The sequence below is a fragment of the Leptopilina boulardi genome, unplaced genomic scaffold, assembly GCF_019393585.1.
Source record: "Leptopilina boulardi isolate dan_hultmark-lab unplaced genomic scaffold, ZJU_Lbou_2.1 LbouV2_162, whole genome shotgun sequence".
Lineage (NCBI taxonomy): Eukaryota > Metazoa > Arthropoda > Insecta > Hymenoptera > Figitidae > Leptopilina > Leptopilina boulardi.
Genome location: NW_026137710.1, coordinates 1,118,904 through 1,137,450, shown reverse-complemented (window position 1 = coordinate 1,137,450; position 18,547 = coordinate 1,118,904). Strand labels below are relative to the sequence as shown.

Here is an 18,547-nt window from a genome sequence, read left to right as displayed (position 1 = left end):
TAATATATATATTTTTTAATTATTTAATATATATATATATATATATATATATATATATATTCGTTTTAATGTAAGCAGGGACGTTTACAAAAGTCGAATTTTACTTTTGTTTTGATATTTGAAAACAATAAAATTCGACTGGTATTTAATTTTTTATTTTTTATTGAAACAAAAGTCTACTCCACATTACTTTTGTTCACACAGAGTAAAACAAAAGTCTACTACATATTATTTTCATTTCCACAGATTGAAACAAAAGTCTACTACACATTACTTTCGTTAACACAGTTTAAAACAAAAGTAGTTTTGACTTCAATTTGTTATTAATAAAAATAATGATGAGTAATTCTTGTAAATAGATAATATAAATATAATATAACGTAATAAATGCAACCCGACTTGCATAGAAAAGTGAAAAAAGATATTGCGCAGTAGTCTTTTTTAAAATTGGCGCAAAAAGATGTCGTCGACGCATGCGTTGTCTGCCTTCTCGGTTACATTGATAACAAAGTCGTAGGACTAGAAAGATTGAGTTGTTAATGAAATTTAATAATAGTATTTAACAAGTGAAAGTGGAAAATAAATGTTTATTTGTGTAAAATAAAGATAAAAATTGTTTGAAAATGTTAAGAAAAGTTGGATTTAATTGATTGAAAGATTTATTATTTATGACAGTAAGTAAAAGATTACTAAAAAATAAATTAACCTAAAGTGAGGTTAGAAAGTTTGTTTTGATTTTGTTTAGTTAAAAAGAATTGACCGGTAGTGTAAAATCAAATGAAATAAGATAAGAAGCTAAATAATTAAATAAACAACTGTACGTACAGTATAATTAAGTTGTTCTTAAGAAAACAATTATTGTTGTTCTCATTAATTCGATGAAAGATGAAAGCAGTTTAGAAATGAATTTCAAGATCAAAAATAAATCAGCAACCCCATAAAGGTAAGAATTATAAAAATATTAATGTGAACAATTAAAGTAAATAAATTATTCTATTACATTTAAAATATTTAAAAAATAATATCCCAATGAGTGTCCTTCTAAAAATTTTACAATAGTTGATAAAAAGAAAATTTGTTTTGAGTTTGTTTTTAAAAAGACATTTCTTATTAAATTAAACTTTATTATCTTCTAAATTAAAATTGTTACTAAAAAATGTGTCAATGATAAAGTATTATAAATTATAATTTGTTTTACCAATTTTTATATTAATGTAGAAATACAATCATAATTTTCTTAAACTGTTAAACTTTATTATTTACTTAAATGTAAACATAATAAAAATTGTAATATTAATAACATTAACAAAGCAATTATAATAATCATACAAATTATTTTAGGTTTTTCAACAACTAAAAGTAAAATTTAATAAATGAATGGAAGAACCGAATATGGATATCTCTTTAAAGTTGTTAGAAAAAGTATCAAAGGATAATGAAGAATTAAGTTTCCAATACAGACAATTTTGGACAGTTTTCAAGGAAAATATGATAAACAATTGCAGCTGAACAATCATCCAGTCTCAAAAAACTTTACAGCCTACAGCTTTTCCAATTAATAACAAAAAAACATATTTATATATATTATTTATTAATAATATATTTATATTATATATATTTATATTTATTTATTTATATATATTTATTTTTAAAAACTAAACAAAAAAATATCAATTTATAAATTACAAAATAATTCGTAACAATTAATAAAAACTTTTTCTGTTTTCTACAGGAATTCAAGAAAATATGTAGGGGACAAAGAAAATGGAAATTGCAGTAACATAAAAAAATAATACAATATTTTCATCCTCGTCAGTATCTAAATCGGCAAAAATGATTCCGTAGAGAAATATTGTTCCCATACAAAAATCCAAGTCAATACCCAGCATTACATCGGCAGCTAAACGGAAATTGAAAAAAGAAAAAAAAGAGAAAACTAAAAAAGAATACAAAAATCTATTAACATAACATGATAGGGTTAATTTAGAAATTAGGTGTCGATATCCCTTTTGACTCTTGCCCTTTGAAATTTCCAAATATTCTAACAAATTTATTTTTCTTTTTTGCTTTGATTTTATAATTTTTAATTATTCATCTCGATTTGCGTTAATGCTCAGAGTTTGATTTTTGTCTTTAAATCTAAAATTTTTAATTTTCCATCAAAATTAGTTGAATTTGCATTATTAATTCTTAATTTAAGTTAAATTATTATACTTCTACAATTTTATAAATTTACTAGAGTCAGTTAGTGAATCTAATAATTAATTAGCTCCAGGTTTTCGGATTTATTAAGATCTGTCTTATTTCAAGTTTCGATTAGACCTGAATTTTTCATGTTTTATGTAATAAAATAAATTTAAATTTCTTTATTTCGTCACAACTTGTTTGTGTTAACTGTGATTTATTTATTAGAGTCTACAACTGACTCTGATAATTGATATTGTTAATGTTTAGAGATCGATTTTGGTCTTTAAATCAGAAATGTTCATTTTTTCATTTAATTTCGTTAAAATTACATTATAAATTTTCAATTTGAGTTTAATTTATTTACTTTTACCACACTTTGTATATTTCATAGTTAAATAGTGTCTTTTACAATTAGTAATCTTCAGATTTAGGTTTAGTTTGAGCACTCTATTTTTTAACGTCAATGCATTATCATAATATGTTGTTGTCTTTTGTTTTTTCTGAATGTGCAGTTCTTAATTGTGCTCTGTTGTTATCTGATAATACATCGTATCAATGTTCAGTGTTTGATTTTTCTTATTATTATTTGTTAAATTAAACATTTTTTTTCGTTATTCATTTCGTAAACTTTTATAATTAATTATTTCTTTAATTTTTTTATTTCTTAAATATTGTTTCCATTTATTCTTTTGTTCTTTCTTAACAACAATTTATTCCTTGGATGAATAATTTCTTGGCCCTAAAAAGGTTCGACTGTTTTTACGGGTAGTTGTGTGAGGATATAATTGGTATTCTCCGTGATAATTTATTTAAGCAAATACTCAAATAAATCGCCCCGTGCTACAACACAGGCTCGAAGGCGTTTTTCAACTTCGTCATTGATTACTGTTCTAAGAACTTCCGGTGGAATCTCGGCGGCATACTGAAGAATCCGTCTTCGCAGCTCATCAATATTGGGGATCCTCTCAAATCCGTACAACTTACCTTTTAGGTAAGCCCAAAAGATGAAGTCCAGAGGTGTACAATCTGGAGTACGTGGAGATCATGGGATGGAAGGGCTGAATTTTTTAATCCATCTGTTGTCGAACATTTCGTTTAACAACTCTCGAACGCATGTGGCTGTATGTCAAATCGTAATTTCTTCGCCTCCACTGTGAATAAATAAAAAATTCATTGATTAAATTTATAAAAATAATTTAGAATAATATTAATGTAATATAACAAAATCAATTAACATTAATACAGAAGTTTAACTGTTAAATATTTAGAATAACTATTTTATGACAATAGACAACATTTTCTGTAGAATTATCTGGATTTACTTTTTAAAGTTAATGTTAATAAATAATAATTAATTAATTAATTGTAATTAAATGACTATGTCTCATAAAATGTTGTAAATAAAAAAATATTTAAACAACGTGTCAAAATATTTATTTTCAACAATAAAATTTTTTACCCAATAAAAAAAAATAATAAAAATAATAACCATAAAATCAGACTTTTACTGTATTTACTTGTGTTAATAATGTACTAAAGTTTCAAAATTTACAGAGAACGATATTTTTAAATTTTGCAAAGCGATCTGTAGTTTACTATTTTTTTTCTCAAAAATGTAAACAAAAATTAATAATCATTTATTACACTTTATAGTTCTTTATAGTTCTTTATAGTTTATAGTTCTTTATTTCCTGAAAATTTTATTTACAGTGTTTTAATAATTAATTACGAACACTCTTAAGTTTTCTATTTAAAATGAATTAAATATTACTTACTATATCCGCATCGCCAATGATTTCTGTAATCGCTGGTCCTATTTGATTTATCAGCATCTCCTGATACTTTGTTGCGGTTAGGTTCCCCTCAATGAAAAATGGTCCAATGAGTTTATCATCGAGCATGCCGCACCACACATTCACTTTTTCTTGATATTGTGAATGTGTTGGGACAACAACTCGAGGATTCCCTCTGGACCATGTACGCAGATGTTGAACGTTTCGTTTTCCATCTATCCAAAAGGAACATTCGTCTGTCCATAGGATTCTGCGCTTCATTGTGGGATCCCGCCCGAAATGATCAAGAATCTGTTGACACATTTAAAGTCTCCGCGGATCTGTCCGCTTCTGATTTTATAAGGAAAGTATCTATTCTCTTTAAGTATCTTAAGAACAGAGTGCTTGGATATTCCAAGATCCATGGCGATTTGTCTGCTTGTCGCATGCGGATTTATTTCAACGCAAGCGCATATGCGGATTTTCATCTCCTCAGTCAAAACGTAATTTCCTCGCCTCCGCTGTGAATAAATAAAAAATTAATTGATTAAATTTTATTAAAATAATTTAGAAAAATATTAATATAACATAACAAAATCAATTAACATTAATACATAAGTTTAACTGTTAAAAATTCAGAATAACTGTTTTATGACAAGAGACAACATTTTCTGTAGCATTATCTGGATTTACTTTTTAAAGTTAATGTTAATGAATATTTTAGTCTACATCCTTAAATTGTAATTAAAAGACTATGTCTCATAAAACGTTGTAAATAAAAAAATACTTAAACAACATGTTAAAATATTTATTTTCAACAATAAAATTTTTTACCTAATAAAAAAAATAATAAAAATAATAACCATAAAATCATTCTTTTACTGTATTTATTTGTGTTAATAATGTACTAAAGTTTCAAAATTTACAGAGAACGATATTTTTAAATTTTGCAAAGCGATCTGAAGTTTACTATTTTTTTTCACAAAAATTTAAACGAAAATTAATAATCATTTACCACGCTTTATAGTTCTTTAGAACATTGAATAATATGGTTTTTTGTTATATTTTAATACTTAATCAAGTCTTTAGAAGGAAGATGATTAATTATTAATTAATAATTAGTATGAATTTTAAAAGGTACACTAATTTATAATTTTGTAGTATTTCGTAAATACTTGTTAGGTAGATTTAGAAATAAATTAACTCTTAAAAAATACAAAAATTAACAATCTCTGATAACTTAATTTAATTGTATTATTATTTTCAATTGCAAAATAAAATTGATAAAAATAAATATTTAGATATTTATTGGATACATCTGATTTAAAACTTAGGAATTAAATTTGATTTTAATGCAAACTTTTTTCAATACGCACTAAAAGCACAATTTCAACATTTTTTAAAATATGCCGACCGCCATTGGCTGAAAGTCAGTGATTTAACCAAATAAGAATAGAATTAAAAAAATAAATTTTAAAATAGTACATTGTGCAACGAGAGTGGAAAGAAGCTGTTTTCTGACGAGACTATAAGTTGATGCTCAAGCGAAGCGAGAGCATTAATCAATCTCGTCGGAAAATGCTACTTTCCGACCACGTTGCAGACAGTGCTTTGTGCAACATCTGCAAGAAAAAAGCTATTTTATATGCTATTTAGAAGAATAAATTTAAGGTAATGTTATTTAATATGCCTGAAAGTGTGCAGCAAAATGTACTTTGCTGTACACTTTATCAGAATGCAGAAATCAACAACTTTGTGCTGCATTTACGTTAAAGTAAAGTAGCGGTTTTCTTGCAGGTGTTGCACAAATTTAATTTAAATGTATCTTTATTTAATTAATTTTAAAGTTATATTAAATTTAATATCTTAGTTTATCAGTATAAAAATAAAAAAACTACGATGTTTTAATTAATAAAATATCAGTACTCACTCGTGGTCCATCTTGATGATGATCATCTACGCAACCTGTTTCTTGAAACTTGCGAAGGCATAAATTGACAGTATTGTTAGAAGGAATCGGTCTATCAGGATATTCCACGGAAAATAAATCTTTCGCCTCTCTTATGCTCGCGCCACCCAACTGCATCCTCACCAGGAATGTCTTTTCTTCACTGGTATAGACTATGTTCGGCATTTTTTACCAAATGAGTTAATCCTATTTCTTTTACAGAAAATCTGAATGTCACTCACGAATAGAAAAAAAACAATCTATATTCTTTCTAGAATGTTCTATGAGGGTGGTAACATTAAAAAGTGAAAAAAATGCAAAAATTAATTCGATAATAACAGTGCTACCAGTCTTAATTTGTGAGGGGACGATTTGTCCACTAAATTGGATCATGTAACATTCGTTTGTAACAGTGCTGCCAGTCTAAATTTGTGAGTGAGACGATTTGTCCACTAAATTAAATTATGTAACATTCGTTTATAACAGTGCTACCAGTCTAAATTTGTGAGGGAGACGATTTGTCCACTAAATTAAATTATGTAACATTCGTTTATAACAGTGCTACCAGTCTAAATTTGTGAGGGAGACGATTTGTCCACTAAATTAAATTATGTAACATTCGTTTATAACAGTGCTACCAGTCTAAATTTGTGAGGGAGACGATTTGTCCACTAAATAAGATCATGTAGCAATAGTTTATAACAGTACTACCATGCTTAGTTTTTGATCTTTTTCTCTTTTTAACGTTACCACCCTCACAGAACATTATAGAAAGAATATTGATGGTTTTTTTCGATTTGTGAGTGACAATTACATTCTCAGTAAAAGAAATACGATTAACTCTTTTGGTAAAAAGAATGCCAAAAATAGTCTTTCTACTGAAGAAAAGACATTCCTTGTGTGGATGCAGTTAGGTGGCGCAAGCATAAGAGAGGCGAATGATGTTTTTTCCTTGGAATATCCTGATAGACCGATTCCCTCTAACAATACTGTGAATTTGTGCATTCGCAAGTTACAAGAAACAGGTTGCGTAGATGATCATCATCAAGATGGACCACGAGTGAGTATACTGTTATTTTATTTATTAAAACATCGTAGTTTTTTTATTTTTATACTGACGAAATAAGATATTAATTTTAATATAAATTTAATTTTAATAAAATTAATTAAATAATGTTAAAATCAAAATTAAAAAATTTATTATTTTTCTTCTTTCATATTTGGTTAAATCACTGACTTTCGGCCAATGGTGGTCGGCATATTTTTAAAACTGTCGAAATTGTGTTTTTAGTGCGAATTGGAAAAGTTTTTCATTAAAAACAAATTGAATTCCACAGTTTTAAATTAGAAATAACTAATAAATATCTAAATAATTATGCATTGTACCTTTTTAAAATCATACAAATTAATTATTAATAATTATACATCTTCATTCTAACGATTTTTTCAAGTATAAAAATAAAAAAACCATATTATTCAATGATATAAAGAACTATAAAGTGTAATAAATGATTATTAATTTTTGTTTACATTTTTGAGAAAAAAAATAGTAAACTACAGATCGCTTTGCAAAATTTAAAAATATCGTTCTCTGTAAATTTTGAAACTTTAGTACATTATTAACACAAGTAAATACAGTAAAAGTCTGATTTTATGGTTATTATTTTTATTATTTTTTTTTATTGGGTAAAAAATTTTATTGTTGAAAATAAATATTTTGACACGTTGTTTAAATATTTTTTTATTTACAACATTTTATGAGACATAGTCATTTAATTACAATTAATTAATTAATTATTATTTATTAACATTAACTTTAAAAAGTAAATCCAGATAATTCTACAGAAAATGTTGTCTATTGTCATAAAATAGTTATTCTAAATATTTATCAGTTAAACTTCTGTATTAATGTTAATTGATTTTGTTATATTACATTAATATTATTCTAAATTATTTTTATAAATTTAATCAATGAATTTTTTATTTATTCACAGTGGAGGCGAAGAAATTACGATTTGACATACAGCCACATGCGTTCGAGAGTTGTTAAACGAAATGTTCGACAACAGATGGATTAAAAAATTCAGCCCTTCCATCCCATGATCTCCACGTACTCCAGATTGTACACCTCTGGACTTCATCTTTTGGGCTTACCTAAAAGGTAAGTTGTACGGATTTGAGAGGATCCCCAATATTGATGAGCTGCGAAGACGGATTCTTCAGTATGCCGCCGAGATTCCACCGGAAGTTCTTAGAACAGTAACCAATGACGAAGTTGAAAAACGCCTTCGAGCCTGTGTTGTAGCACGGGGCGATTTATTTGAGTATTTGCTTAAATAAATTATCACGGAGAATACCAATTATATCCTCACACAACAACCCGTAAAAAAATCGCCCCTTTTAGGTCCAAGAAATGATTCATCCAAGGAATAAGTTGTTCTTAAGAAAAGACAAAAGAATAAATAAAAACAATATTTAAAAATTTAAAAAAATTAAAGAAATAATTAATTTTAGAGGTTTAGGAAATGAATAATAAAAAAGAATTTTTTTAATTTAACCAAAATAATAAGAACAGAATTTTAAAATTTGGAATTAAAATTTTATTACAAATTAAATTTCAAGCTTCAATAATAATTGCAAGCAGAATATTAAACATTGAAAATAATTTGTCCCTCTTATTGGTATATTCTAAAATTTTAAATTTTATTAATGGTACTGTAACATACATTTTCTAACTGTTAAAAAAAAATTTTACAACTTATCTTGCTTGGAGGAAAATAAGATATTAAATAAATCTCATTCAATTGTTTAAAGTAAGAAAATAAATTAAAAAGCATGGATTTACTCTTAAAATCATTATAACAGAAAATGCTGCTTTAGGTCGTAAACGAAATGACAAATTATGAATAAGCATCTATGTTTAAACAAAACTGTATACAAATGTGGATAATTAATCATAAATTAATGCTAGAATATTAAAACTTGAAAGAAGCAAATAAAAAACAAAAATGATTAAAATAAAGAAAAACCACTGACAAAAATAAAAAAATTATCAGATTAAATCATTAAATCTAACGCTGTTAATTTGTAAAAGTAAAAGAAGACAATTTACAATACGAATTAATAACGTAAATGACATGATTTTGCTGATGAATCGAAAATTACAAAAATAAAAATCAAACCCTAAACATTGATACGAAGTATTATCAGATTCCCTTATAGCCTACAATAATTAATTCATTTTTCGAACTAAAAAATTTTCAGATTTCTGATTATTTTTTAGTTCGAAACCACAGAGAGAAAGTATAAGTTTCATCGAATAATCGCAACTTGAAAAAAAAGATCTTAATAAATCCGAAAATCTGGAGCTGAGTAAATAATTTTAACTTCAATTAACAATTAATAATGTAAATTCAACGAATTTTGATGGATAAATAAAAATTTTAGATTTAATGACGAAGATCGAACCCTGAACATTAAGAAGATTAATTATCAGAGTCAGTTGTAGACTCTAAAAATTAAATCACAGTTTAAACAAATAAAATGTGAAAAAGGAAGGAATTTAAATTTTTATTATAAAGAAACGAGAAAACTTTAAATCCTAACGAAAAATCGAAACTTCAAAACAGAAAGAAGTTAATAAATCCGAAAATCTAGAGCTGATTAATTATTAGAGTCACTAATTGACTCTAGTAAATTTATAAAATTGTATAAGTATGGTAATTTAACTTAAATTGGAAATGAATAATGCAAATTCAACGAATTTTGATGGAAAAATAAAAATTTCAGAATTAATGACCAAAATGGAACACTGAACATTACACTGAAAAAATTGTATGGTCCGAGCAATCAAATGTTCGGTTACGAAATGAATATTAAATAAATATTAAATAAATATTAATATTATTATTATTATTGATATTATCATATTAATATTTAATATTAATATTTAATATTAATATTATTATTAAATACATATTACAACGAAACTTTGGTTAGGCTAACCAAACAGTTCGGTTGGAACAACCAAAGTTTGGTTGTACTGACCAAACATTTTTTTCAGTGTAAGAAGATTGATTATCAGAGTCAGTTGGAGACTCTAAAAATTAAATCAGAGTTAAAACAAATAAATTGTGAAAAAAGGAAGAAATTTAAATTTTTATTATAAAAGAAAACGAGAAAACTTAAACTTCTAACGAAAAATCGAAACTTGAAAAACGAAAGAATTTAATAAATCCGAAAACCTGGAGCTAATTAATTATTAGAGTCACTAATTGACTCCGAAAATTCAAAATGCAAAAAAAGAAGATAAATATTACTGAAATTGAAAATTAATAATTTAAATTTAACGAATTTTGGTGATGAATAAAAATTTCAGATTTAAAGATAAAAATCGAACCCTAACATTAACAAGATCGACTATTAGAGTCAGTTGCAGATTCTAATAAATAAATCACAGTTAACACAAACAAGTTGTGACGAAACAAAGAAATTTAAATTTCTTTTATTACATAAAACATGAAAAATTCAGGTCTAATCGAAAAATCGAAATTTAAAATAAGACAGATCTTAATAAATCCGAAAACCTGAAGCTAATTAATTATTAGAGTCACTAATTGACTCTGAAAATTCAAAATGTAAAAAAAGAAGATGATAATTACTTAAATTAAAAATTAATAATTTAAATTTAACGAATTTTGGTGATGAATAAAAATTTCAGATTTAAAGATAAAAATCGAACCCTGAACATTAAGAAGATCAATTAGCAGAATCAATTATAGACTCTAATAATTAAATCACAGTTAAGACAAGCAAGTTGTGAGAAAACAAAGAAATTTAGGTTTGTATTATTAAAGAAAACGAGAAAACTTCAACTTCTGACGAAAAATCGAAACTTGTAATATGAAAGAACTTCATAAATCCGAAAATTTGGAGCTGATTAATTTTTAGAGTCACTAATTGACTCTAGTAAATTTATAAAATTGTAGAAGTATAATAAATTAACTTAAATTAAGAATTAATAATGCAAATTCAACTAATTTTGATGGAAAATTAAAAATTTTAGATTTAAAGACAAAAATCAAACTCTGAGCATTAACGCAAATCGAGATGAATAATTAAAAATTATAAAATCAAAGCAAAAAAGAAAAATCAATTTGTTAGAATATTTGGAAATTTCAAAGGGCAAGAGTCAAAAGGGATATCGACACCTAATTTCTAAATTAACCCTATCATGTTATGTTAATAGATTTTTGTATTCTTTTTTAGTTTTCTCTTTTTTTTTCTTTTTTCAATTTCCGTTTAGCTGCCGATGTAATGCTGGGTATTGACTTGGATTTTTGTATGGGAACAATATTTCTCTACGGAATCATTTTTGCCGATTTAGATACTGACGAGGATGAAAATATTGTATTATTTTTTTATGTTACTGCAATTTCCATTTTCTTTGTCCCCTACATATTTTCTTGAATTCCTGTAGAAAACAGAAAAAGTTTTTATTAATTGTTACGAATTATTTTGTAATTTATAAATTGATATTTTTTTGTTTAGTTTTTAAAAATAAATATATATAAATAAATAAATATAAATATATATAATATAAATATATTATTAATAAATAATATATATTATTTATTCGGCCCTGGCTGTCGAGCTATTCGCACGTGTTTTTGTCGCTCCTCTAATTTTGTATTTTTATCATAGTTTTTTGCTGGTTTTTTTAAAAAATATTAACTTTTGTTGGTGTTTATAAATTGGTGATCTAGTGTGATTACTATTTCGACTTTATTTTACCTGTGTATGTAGATTTTGACGTATAAAATAAATTTTTGGTAGGTACTACTCCTACTAAAAACGTTGATTTAAAAGTGTCGTGCTTCACCATGCCTCCTAAACTATGTTTGGAAATACCTAAAGGGGATATTTGTAGATGTTGTCAAAAATCTATAAAAGTAGTGACTCCTGTCCTTTGCATTGGATGTCAAGCCCCATATCACCCTGGGTGTGCAGATCGCAAAACCATCCTCATTCCCAATGTTGGATATGCGAAGTGTTGCGGCCCTGACGCCTCTTCTATGGCCACTTCCCCTGCTGATTCTCTTATCGCATCTGATGACGACACACCGTCTCTGTCTACCCCCGCCACATCAATTGAAGAGTTATCTCGCCTAATGACGTCACTTGCTACAAAAATGATGACAAGCCTTTCTAAAGTCGATAGTACAGTTACCTCACTAAAAAATGATTTTGCTGATTATAGTGAGAGACTAAATAAATTGGAAGTTTCTGTTACCACATTTGAGGACAATGTCATGGGGATTTCTGAGAGGATGGACGTCAATGAATCCAAAATTAATCAAATAGAAAAAGCAATTTCCTCGTCTGAATCTACTCTCTTAGGTGAGTTCGAGGATCGACAGAGGAGAAGATCGAATTTTATCATTTTTGGTATGAGGGAAATTTTAGATGATTCTGGAAACTTTGACAACCACCGTGATACTGAAAGTATTTTAGAATTAATTAGTAACATACTATCTGTCCCTGATACTTATAAATTTGTTCCACAAAAAATCTTAAGATTGGGTAAATTTTCCCAGGCTCGTGTACTTCCAAGGCCAGTCAAAATAATTTGCAAAAATGTAGAAGAGACATCACTCATTCTCACTACCACAAGGAATATGAAGGCGGCCAAATCCCCACTCCTCAACCTACTAACATTTGCTCAAGACAAAACTATGAAACAACAACAGGAGTACAAAGATGTGAAAAGAATTTACAACGAACGGGTGATGAACGGCGAAACCGGAATAAAAATAAAGCATGTCAAAGGATCCCCCGTGATAGTAAAGGAGTAATTGATGTGCAAAATAAAAAACGAGTTAGGAACCTTAATATTTTTTATCAAAATGTTAGAGGGTTAAATACAAAACATGATCAGTTAAATTCGTTCATGGATTATAATTTTTATGATTTAGTTATTTTAACTGAGACATGGCTTTCAGAAAACTCCGATGTAAGTAATATGTTTTTCCAAACTTTGTTTAATATATATATAGACATGACAGATTAGACCGTAGAGGAGGTGGTGTTTTAGTTGCTACTAAAACTAATTTTCAAATACGTACTATCCCACTTACCTTTCCTGTAAATTTAAATTCTATTATTAATTATGTAGCCATAAGACTTACATTACATGATACCTCACTTGATGTCATTGCACTATACATACCTCCTAACATATCAGCCCATGATTATGATTTAATTTTCGACTCTATAAAATCTCAAGCACATATATGCGCACAAAATATAATCGTTCTGGGTGACTTTAATGCTCCCCACTATGTAAAATATAACGCTAATTCAATGTCTCAGGAAATTGTGACTGATGGTAGGGTGCTATCATTATTAAACTTTGCAATTTATTTTGATACTCAGCAGATTAATAAAATTAAAAACCATAATGGCGTCATGTTGGATCTGATCTTTACCAATTTAGTTTGCACCTCATCCCACTCTCCTCTTCCACTTGTATATGAAGATAGCCATCACCCTGCACTTAGTATTGTTATTTCCCTACCGCATGTTAATAATTTTAAAAACAAAAATAATAACTCTTCTCTGGACTGTACTAAACCAAGATTCAACTTTGCTAAAGGTAATTTTCCAATGATTTATTCTGAAATTGCGGCTTGGGACTGGACCGAATTAAAAAATATTGATGATATTAATGAGGCGTGTCTATACCTTGAACAAAAAATTTTGAACACCTTCCAGAAATTTATTCCTTATTATTCGGACCTTAGTATCATTAATTGTAAATACCCAGAATGGTTCACTAAAGATATTATTAGTGATATTAAACTTAAAAACCGTATGTTTCGTAGAAATAAAATAACAAAATCTAATAAAATTAAAGAACAAGTCCAATACCTCACCGCAAGCATAAAAAAACGAATAATTGCCAGCAGAAAACTTTATTATGACAAGGTTGAATCTGGTTTCGTCTCTAACCCAAAACAATTTTGGAAGTTTATTAATCAAAATAAGAAACCCCTTCGTATTCCTAACTCTATGAATTTAGATGATAAAACTTATAATAATTATCAGGAAATTGTCAACTCATTTGCTACATACTTTGCTAGTGTATACCGGCAACCTGACGAAGAGAATGAAGAGAATGTAAACACTAATTTAAATACTTCAATTGATTTCCTCTTATCACCAATTGATGTAGCTCGAGCCATGATTTCACTAAGTGATAAAAACACAGCAGGTGTGGATGAGATACCCAGCTTCTTTTTAAAGTCTTGTTCCAGCTTATTAAATCAACCACTCTGCTTTCTTTTTAATAAAATGCTTATCTCTGGCCACTTTCCAACTATTTGGAAAATAACAAAAATTGTTCCTGTCTTTAAGTCTGGTGAAAAAAATGATATAAAAAATTATAGACCAATTTCAATAATTTCAAATTTCGCTAAGGTCTTTGAGAGGTCCATTGTTAAATACTTTTCTTTCCCTTTATCGTCATACCTAGCCGAGGAACAGCATGGTTGTGTTAGTGATAGATCAACTACCTCAAATCTTGTGTGTATAACTCAGTCTATTAACAATGCAATCTCTGTTGGTGCCCAACTCGATGTAATATACACGGACTTTTCAAAGGCTTTTGATAGCATTGATCTTAAACTCCTCTTTTCCAAACTCTCAAATCTTAACCTGCCTCAAAATTTAGTCTTTCTTCTTCAATCCTATTTAGTTAACAGACCGAATACAGTTCATTATAATGGATTTTCTTCTCACCACTTCCTTCCGACTTCTGGTGTCCCCCAAGGGTCAGTCTTAGGATCCCTTCTCTTCAATATTTTTATAGATGATGTAACATCCACCCTCTCAACTACGAAATTGCTATATGTAGATGATTTAAAAATTTTTCACAAGATCGAATCCATTCATGACGCAATCTTCTTACAATCCAATCTGAATAAATTTGAAGAATGGTGTGAATTAAATAAGCTAAAAGTAAATTTCAACAAATGCTATGTTGTCACGTTTGCAAGAAAAGGATCCACCATCAGTTACGATTATTCCTTACACAATAAAATATTATCAAGGAAAGATACAATTACTGATCTAGGCGTTGTTTTCGACTCTAAACTGACTTTCAATTTGCATATTCAAAAAACCGAACTAAAAGCAACGAAAACCCTGGGATGTTTGATACGAAGTTTCAAGTGCTTCAAAAATCAACAATCGTTCACTATTTTATACAATGCGTTTGTTCTTTCGTTATTTAACTACGCCCAAATAATTTGGAATCCTACCTTTGATAAATACATTAACTCTTTAGAAAAAATTCAAAAACGGTTTTTGAAGTACTTGACATTTCGAAAAACTCAAATTTATCCGCAGCGTGGTTCAAATTATATCGAACTGTGTAAAAAATTTGACTTTCTAACTTTATCTGAGAGACGTTTGATGAACCAGGCAATTTTCATTTTTAAAATCATAAATAATCAAATTAAGTGTTCAAGTCTGTTAGAGTGCATCAATTTTAGAGTTCCTCGATTGCAGTCACGCTATTATCAACCTTTCTCTTTACCAATGCCTGCGTCTTCTATTGGTTTTAATGCGCCAATACACAGTGGTTGCAATATCATTAATATTATGTGTCTTCGAGATGAGACTGATTTAGATCTATTTAATTTGTCGCTTTCATCCTTCAAAAGGATACTATTAAATTATATTAAATCAATAAGATAAAAGGAGCAACATTGTGCAATCTAGATATATTTAATTTTTTTTTGCGGTAAATGCTACAGTATTATTTTTTTACTTGGTATACTTTAAATTTGCGTATAATGCCAGATAGCCAATATTTTATATTTTATTTTTTATTCTATTTTTGTTTTTTTTTTCTTTTTTATAACATTATATAATGATAGTATTTAATGTTATATTTTTCTTCGCAAAATTTGTTATTACAAGTATTTTATAAGTTTGTAAATCTTTTTGTAGTGCCCTTTGATGGTCTATGACCGTGGGCTTCTTTCTATGCAAATAAAAAAAAAAAAAAAAAAAAAAATATATAAATATGTTTTTTTGTTATTAATTGGAAAAGCTGTAGGCTGTAAAGTTTTTTGAGACTGGATGATTGTTCAGCTGCAATTGTTTATCATATTTTCCTTGAAAACTGTCCCAAATTGTCTGTATTGGAAACTTAATTCTTCATTATCCTTTGATACTTTTTCTAACAACTTTAAAGAGATATCCATATTCGGTTCTTCCATTCATTTATTAAATTTTACTTTTAGTTGTTGAAAAACCTAAAATAATTTGTATGATTATTATAATTTCTTTGTTAATGTTATTAATATTACAATTTTTATTATGTTTACATTTAAGTAAATAATAAAGTTTAACAGTTTAAGAAAATTATGATTGTATTTCTACATTAAAATAAAAATTGGTAAAACAAATTATAATTTATAATACTTTATCATTGACACATTTTTTAGTAACAATTTTAATTTAGAAGATAATAAAGTTTAATTTAATAAGAAATGTCTTTTTAAAAACAAACTCAAAACAAATTTTCTTTTTATCAACTATTGTAAAATTTTTAGAAGGACACTCATTGGGATATTTTTTTTAAAATATTTTAAATGTAATAGAATAATTTATTTACTTTAATTGTTCATATTAATATTTTTATAATTCTTACCTTTATGGGGTTGCTGATTTATTTTTGATCTTGAAATTCATTTCTAAACTGCTTTCATCTTTCATCGAATTAATGAGAACAACAATAATTTTTTTTCTTAAGAACAACTTAATTATACTGTACGTACAGTTGTTTATTTAATTATTTAACTTCTTATCTTATTTCATTTAATTTTACATTACCGGTCAATTCTTTTTAACTAAACAAAATCAAAACAAACTTTCTAACCTCACTTTAGGTTAATTTATTTTTTAGTAATCTTTTACTTACAGTCATAAATAATAAATCTTTCAATCAATTAAATCCAACTTTTCTTAACATTTTCAAACAATTTTTATCTTTATTTTACACAAATAAACATTTATTTTCCACTTTCACTTGTTAAATACTATTATTAAATTTCATTAACAACTCAATCTTTCTAGTCCTACGACTTTGTTATCAATGTAACCGAGAAGGCAGACAACGCATGCGTCGACGACATCTTTTTGCGCCAATTTTAAAAAAGACTACTGCGCAATATCTTTTTTCACTTTTCTATGCAAGTCGGGTTGCATTTTGGGCAACAAATTTAACATGCAACAACCTGTGTACGATTTCAAATCTCAACTAAATGATATAAATAAAATCAAATATAATAAATAAAATATTAAAAACATACAGTGTTTTAACCCAAAACTCAAAAGCTTCAATCGCCTCATTTGATGAGAATTCCATTATTATTTATAAGCTATGAAGGGAATTAAAAAAATCAATTACTAATCACAATGAATAAAAGGATTTATAAAAATAAATTTATACTCAATACACACATCTATATATATATATTCAAAATGTTTCGTTTGTAATATGTGAAGAAATAGGATTTTATATCAAGATAACTAAAATTTTACAATCTGGATTCGTTCGAAGTAGATATTAGAAAATTTTCTGTGAATTTTAATTTACGTGAGATTCAAACCCACAATTCTTATCTCTGTATGAATATAAATTGATATTTATGTTATGGGACATTTCGCAAGAGAGTTTTAGGTCATGACTCTGATTTTTAGGGTTTCGTGGCCCATGGCCGAAAGCTTTATAGTTTCACTTTGGCGTCCGTCTGTCCGTAGTATATTTTCGGGCACCACAGCTCCCAAATTCAAATTTTGGGGCCCCACAGATCCCAAATTAAACTTTTGGGGCACCACAGATCCCAAATTCGAATTTTGGGCAAACATAGCTTCCAAATTCGAATTTTGGGGCACCACAGATCCCAAATCTCTATTTACTGAATGGACATTTTCCCGAATGGACATTACATGTCCCATTAGTTAACATGCCCCTGTAATTGACATGTCCCAGTAGTTGACCTGTCTCAGTAATTGACATGTCCCAATAGTTGACATGTCCATATAGTTGACATGTCCCTATAGTTGACATGTCCCAGTAGTTGACATGTCCTTATAGTTGACATGTCTCTATAGTTGACATGTCTCTATAGTTGACATGTCTCTATAGTTGACATGTCCAAGAGTTGACATGTCTTAATAGTGGACATTATCGAATGGACATTTTACCTAATGTTTTTGTTTGTGAATCAAAAAAGATAAATGATTGAAGAAAGACCTCCACTCCACAGCCACTCTTTCTTTTTTCTTTCATTTACCTTTTTTTCAATTTTGATTTTTGCCAATTTTTGATTTTCTTTGATTTCCATTTTTTAAAAATTTTGCCATAAATTTTTTTTTTATAATAAAAATTTTGCTAAATAAATAAAATTTAATAGTACATAAAATTTATAAAATAAATTTTATTATTTATTTTTAAATTATTTATTTTTGATTTATTTTTTTTTAATTAAAATTTAAAGTGCCACGAAACCCTAGATGTAGGCGCAATTGCGCCTAGTTCTTTTCCTATTTTTTTTTATATTTTTGA

The 18,547-nt window shown here is 27.3% G+C and overlaps 1 protein-coding gene across 1 annotated transcript; it reads right to left on the bottom strand.

Annotated features, from left to right (window-relative positions):
- Positions 1-2,955: 2,955 nt before the first annotated feature.
- Positions 2,956-3,229, bottom strand: LOC127276966 (uncharacterized; the record flags this gene model as incomplete). Its single annotated transcript, XM_051297725.1, has 1 exon — positions 2,956-3,229. A coding segment is annotated over one exon (237 nt), but the record flags the coding sequence as incomplete, so codon positions are not given.
- Between the last annotated feature and the right edge of the window lie 15,318 nt (positions 3,230-18,547).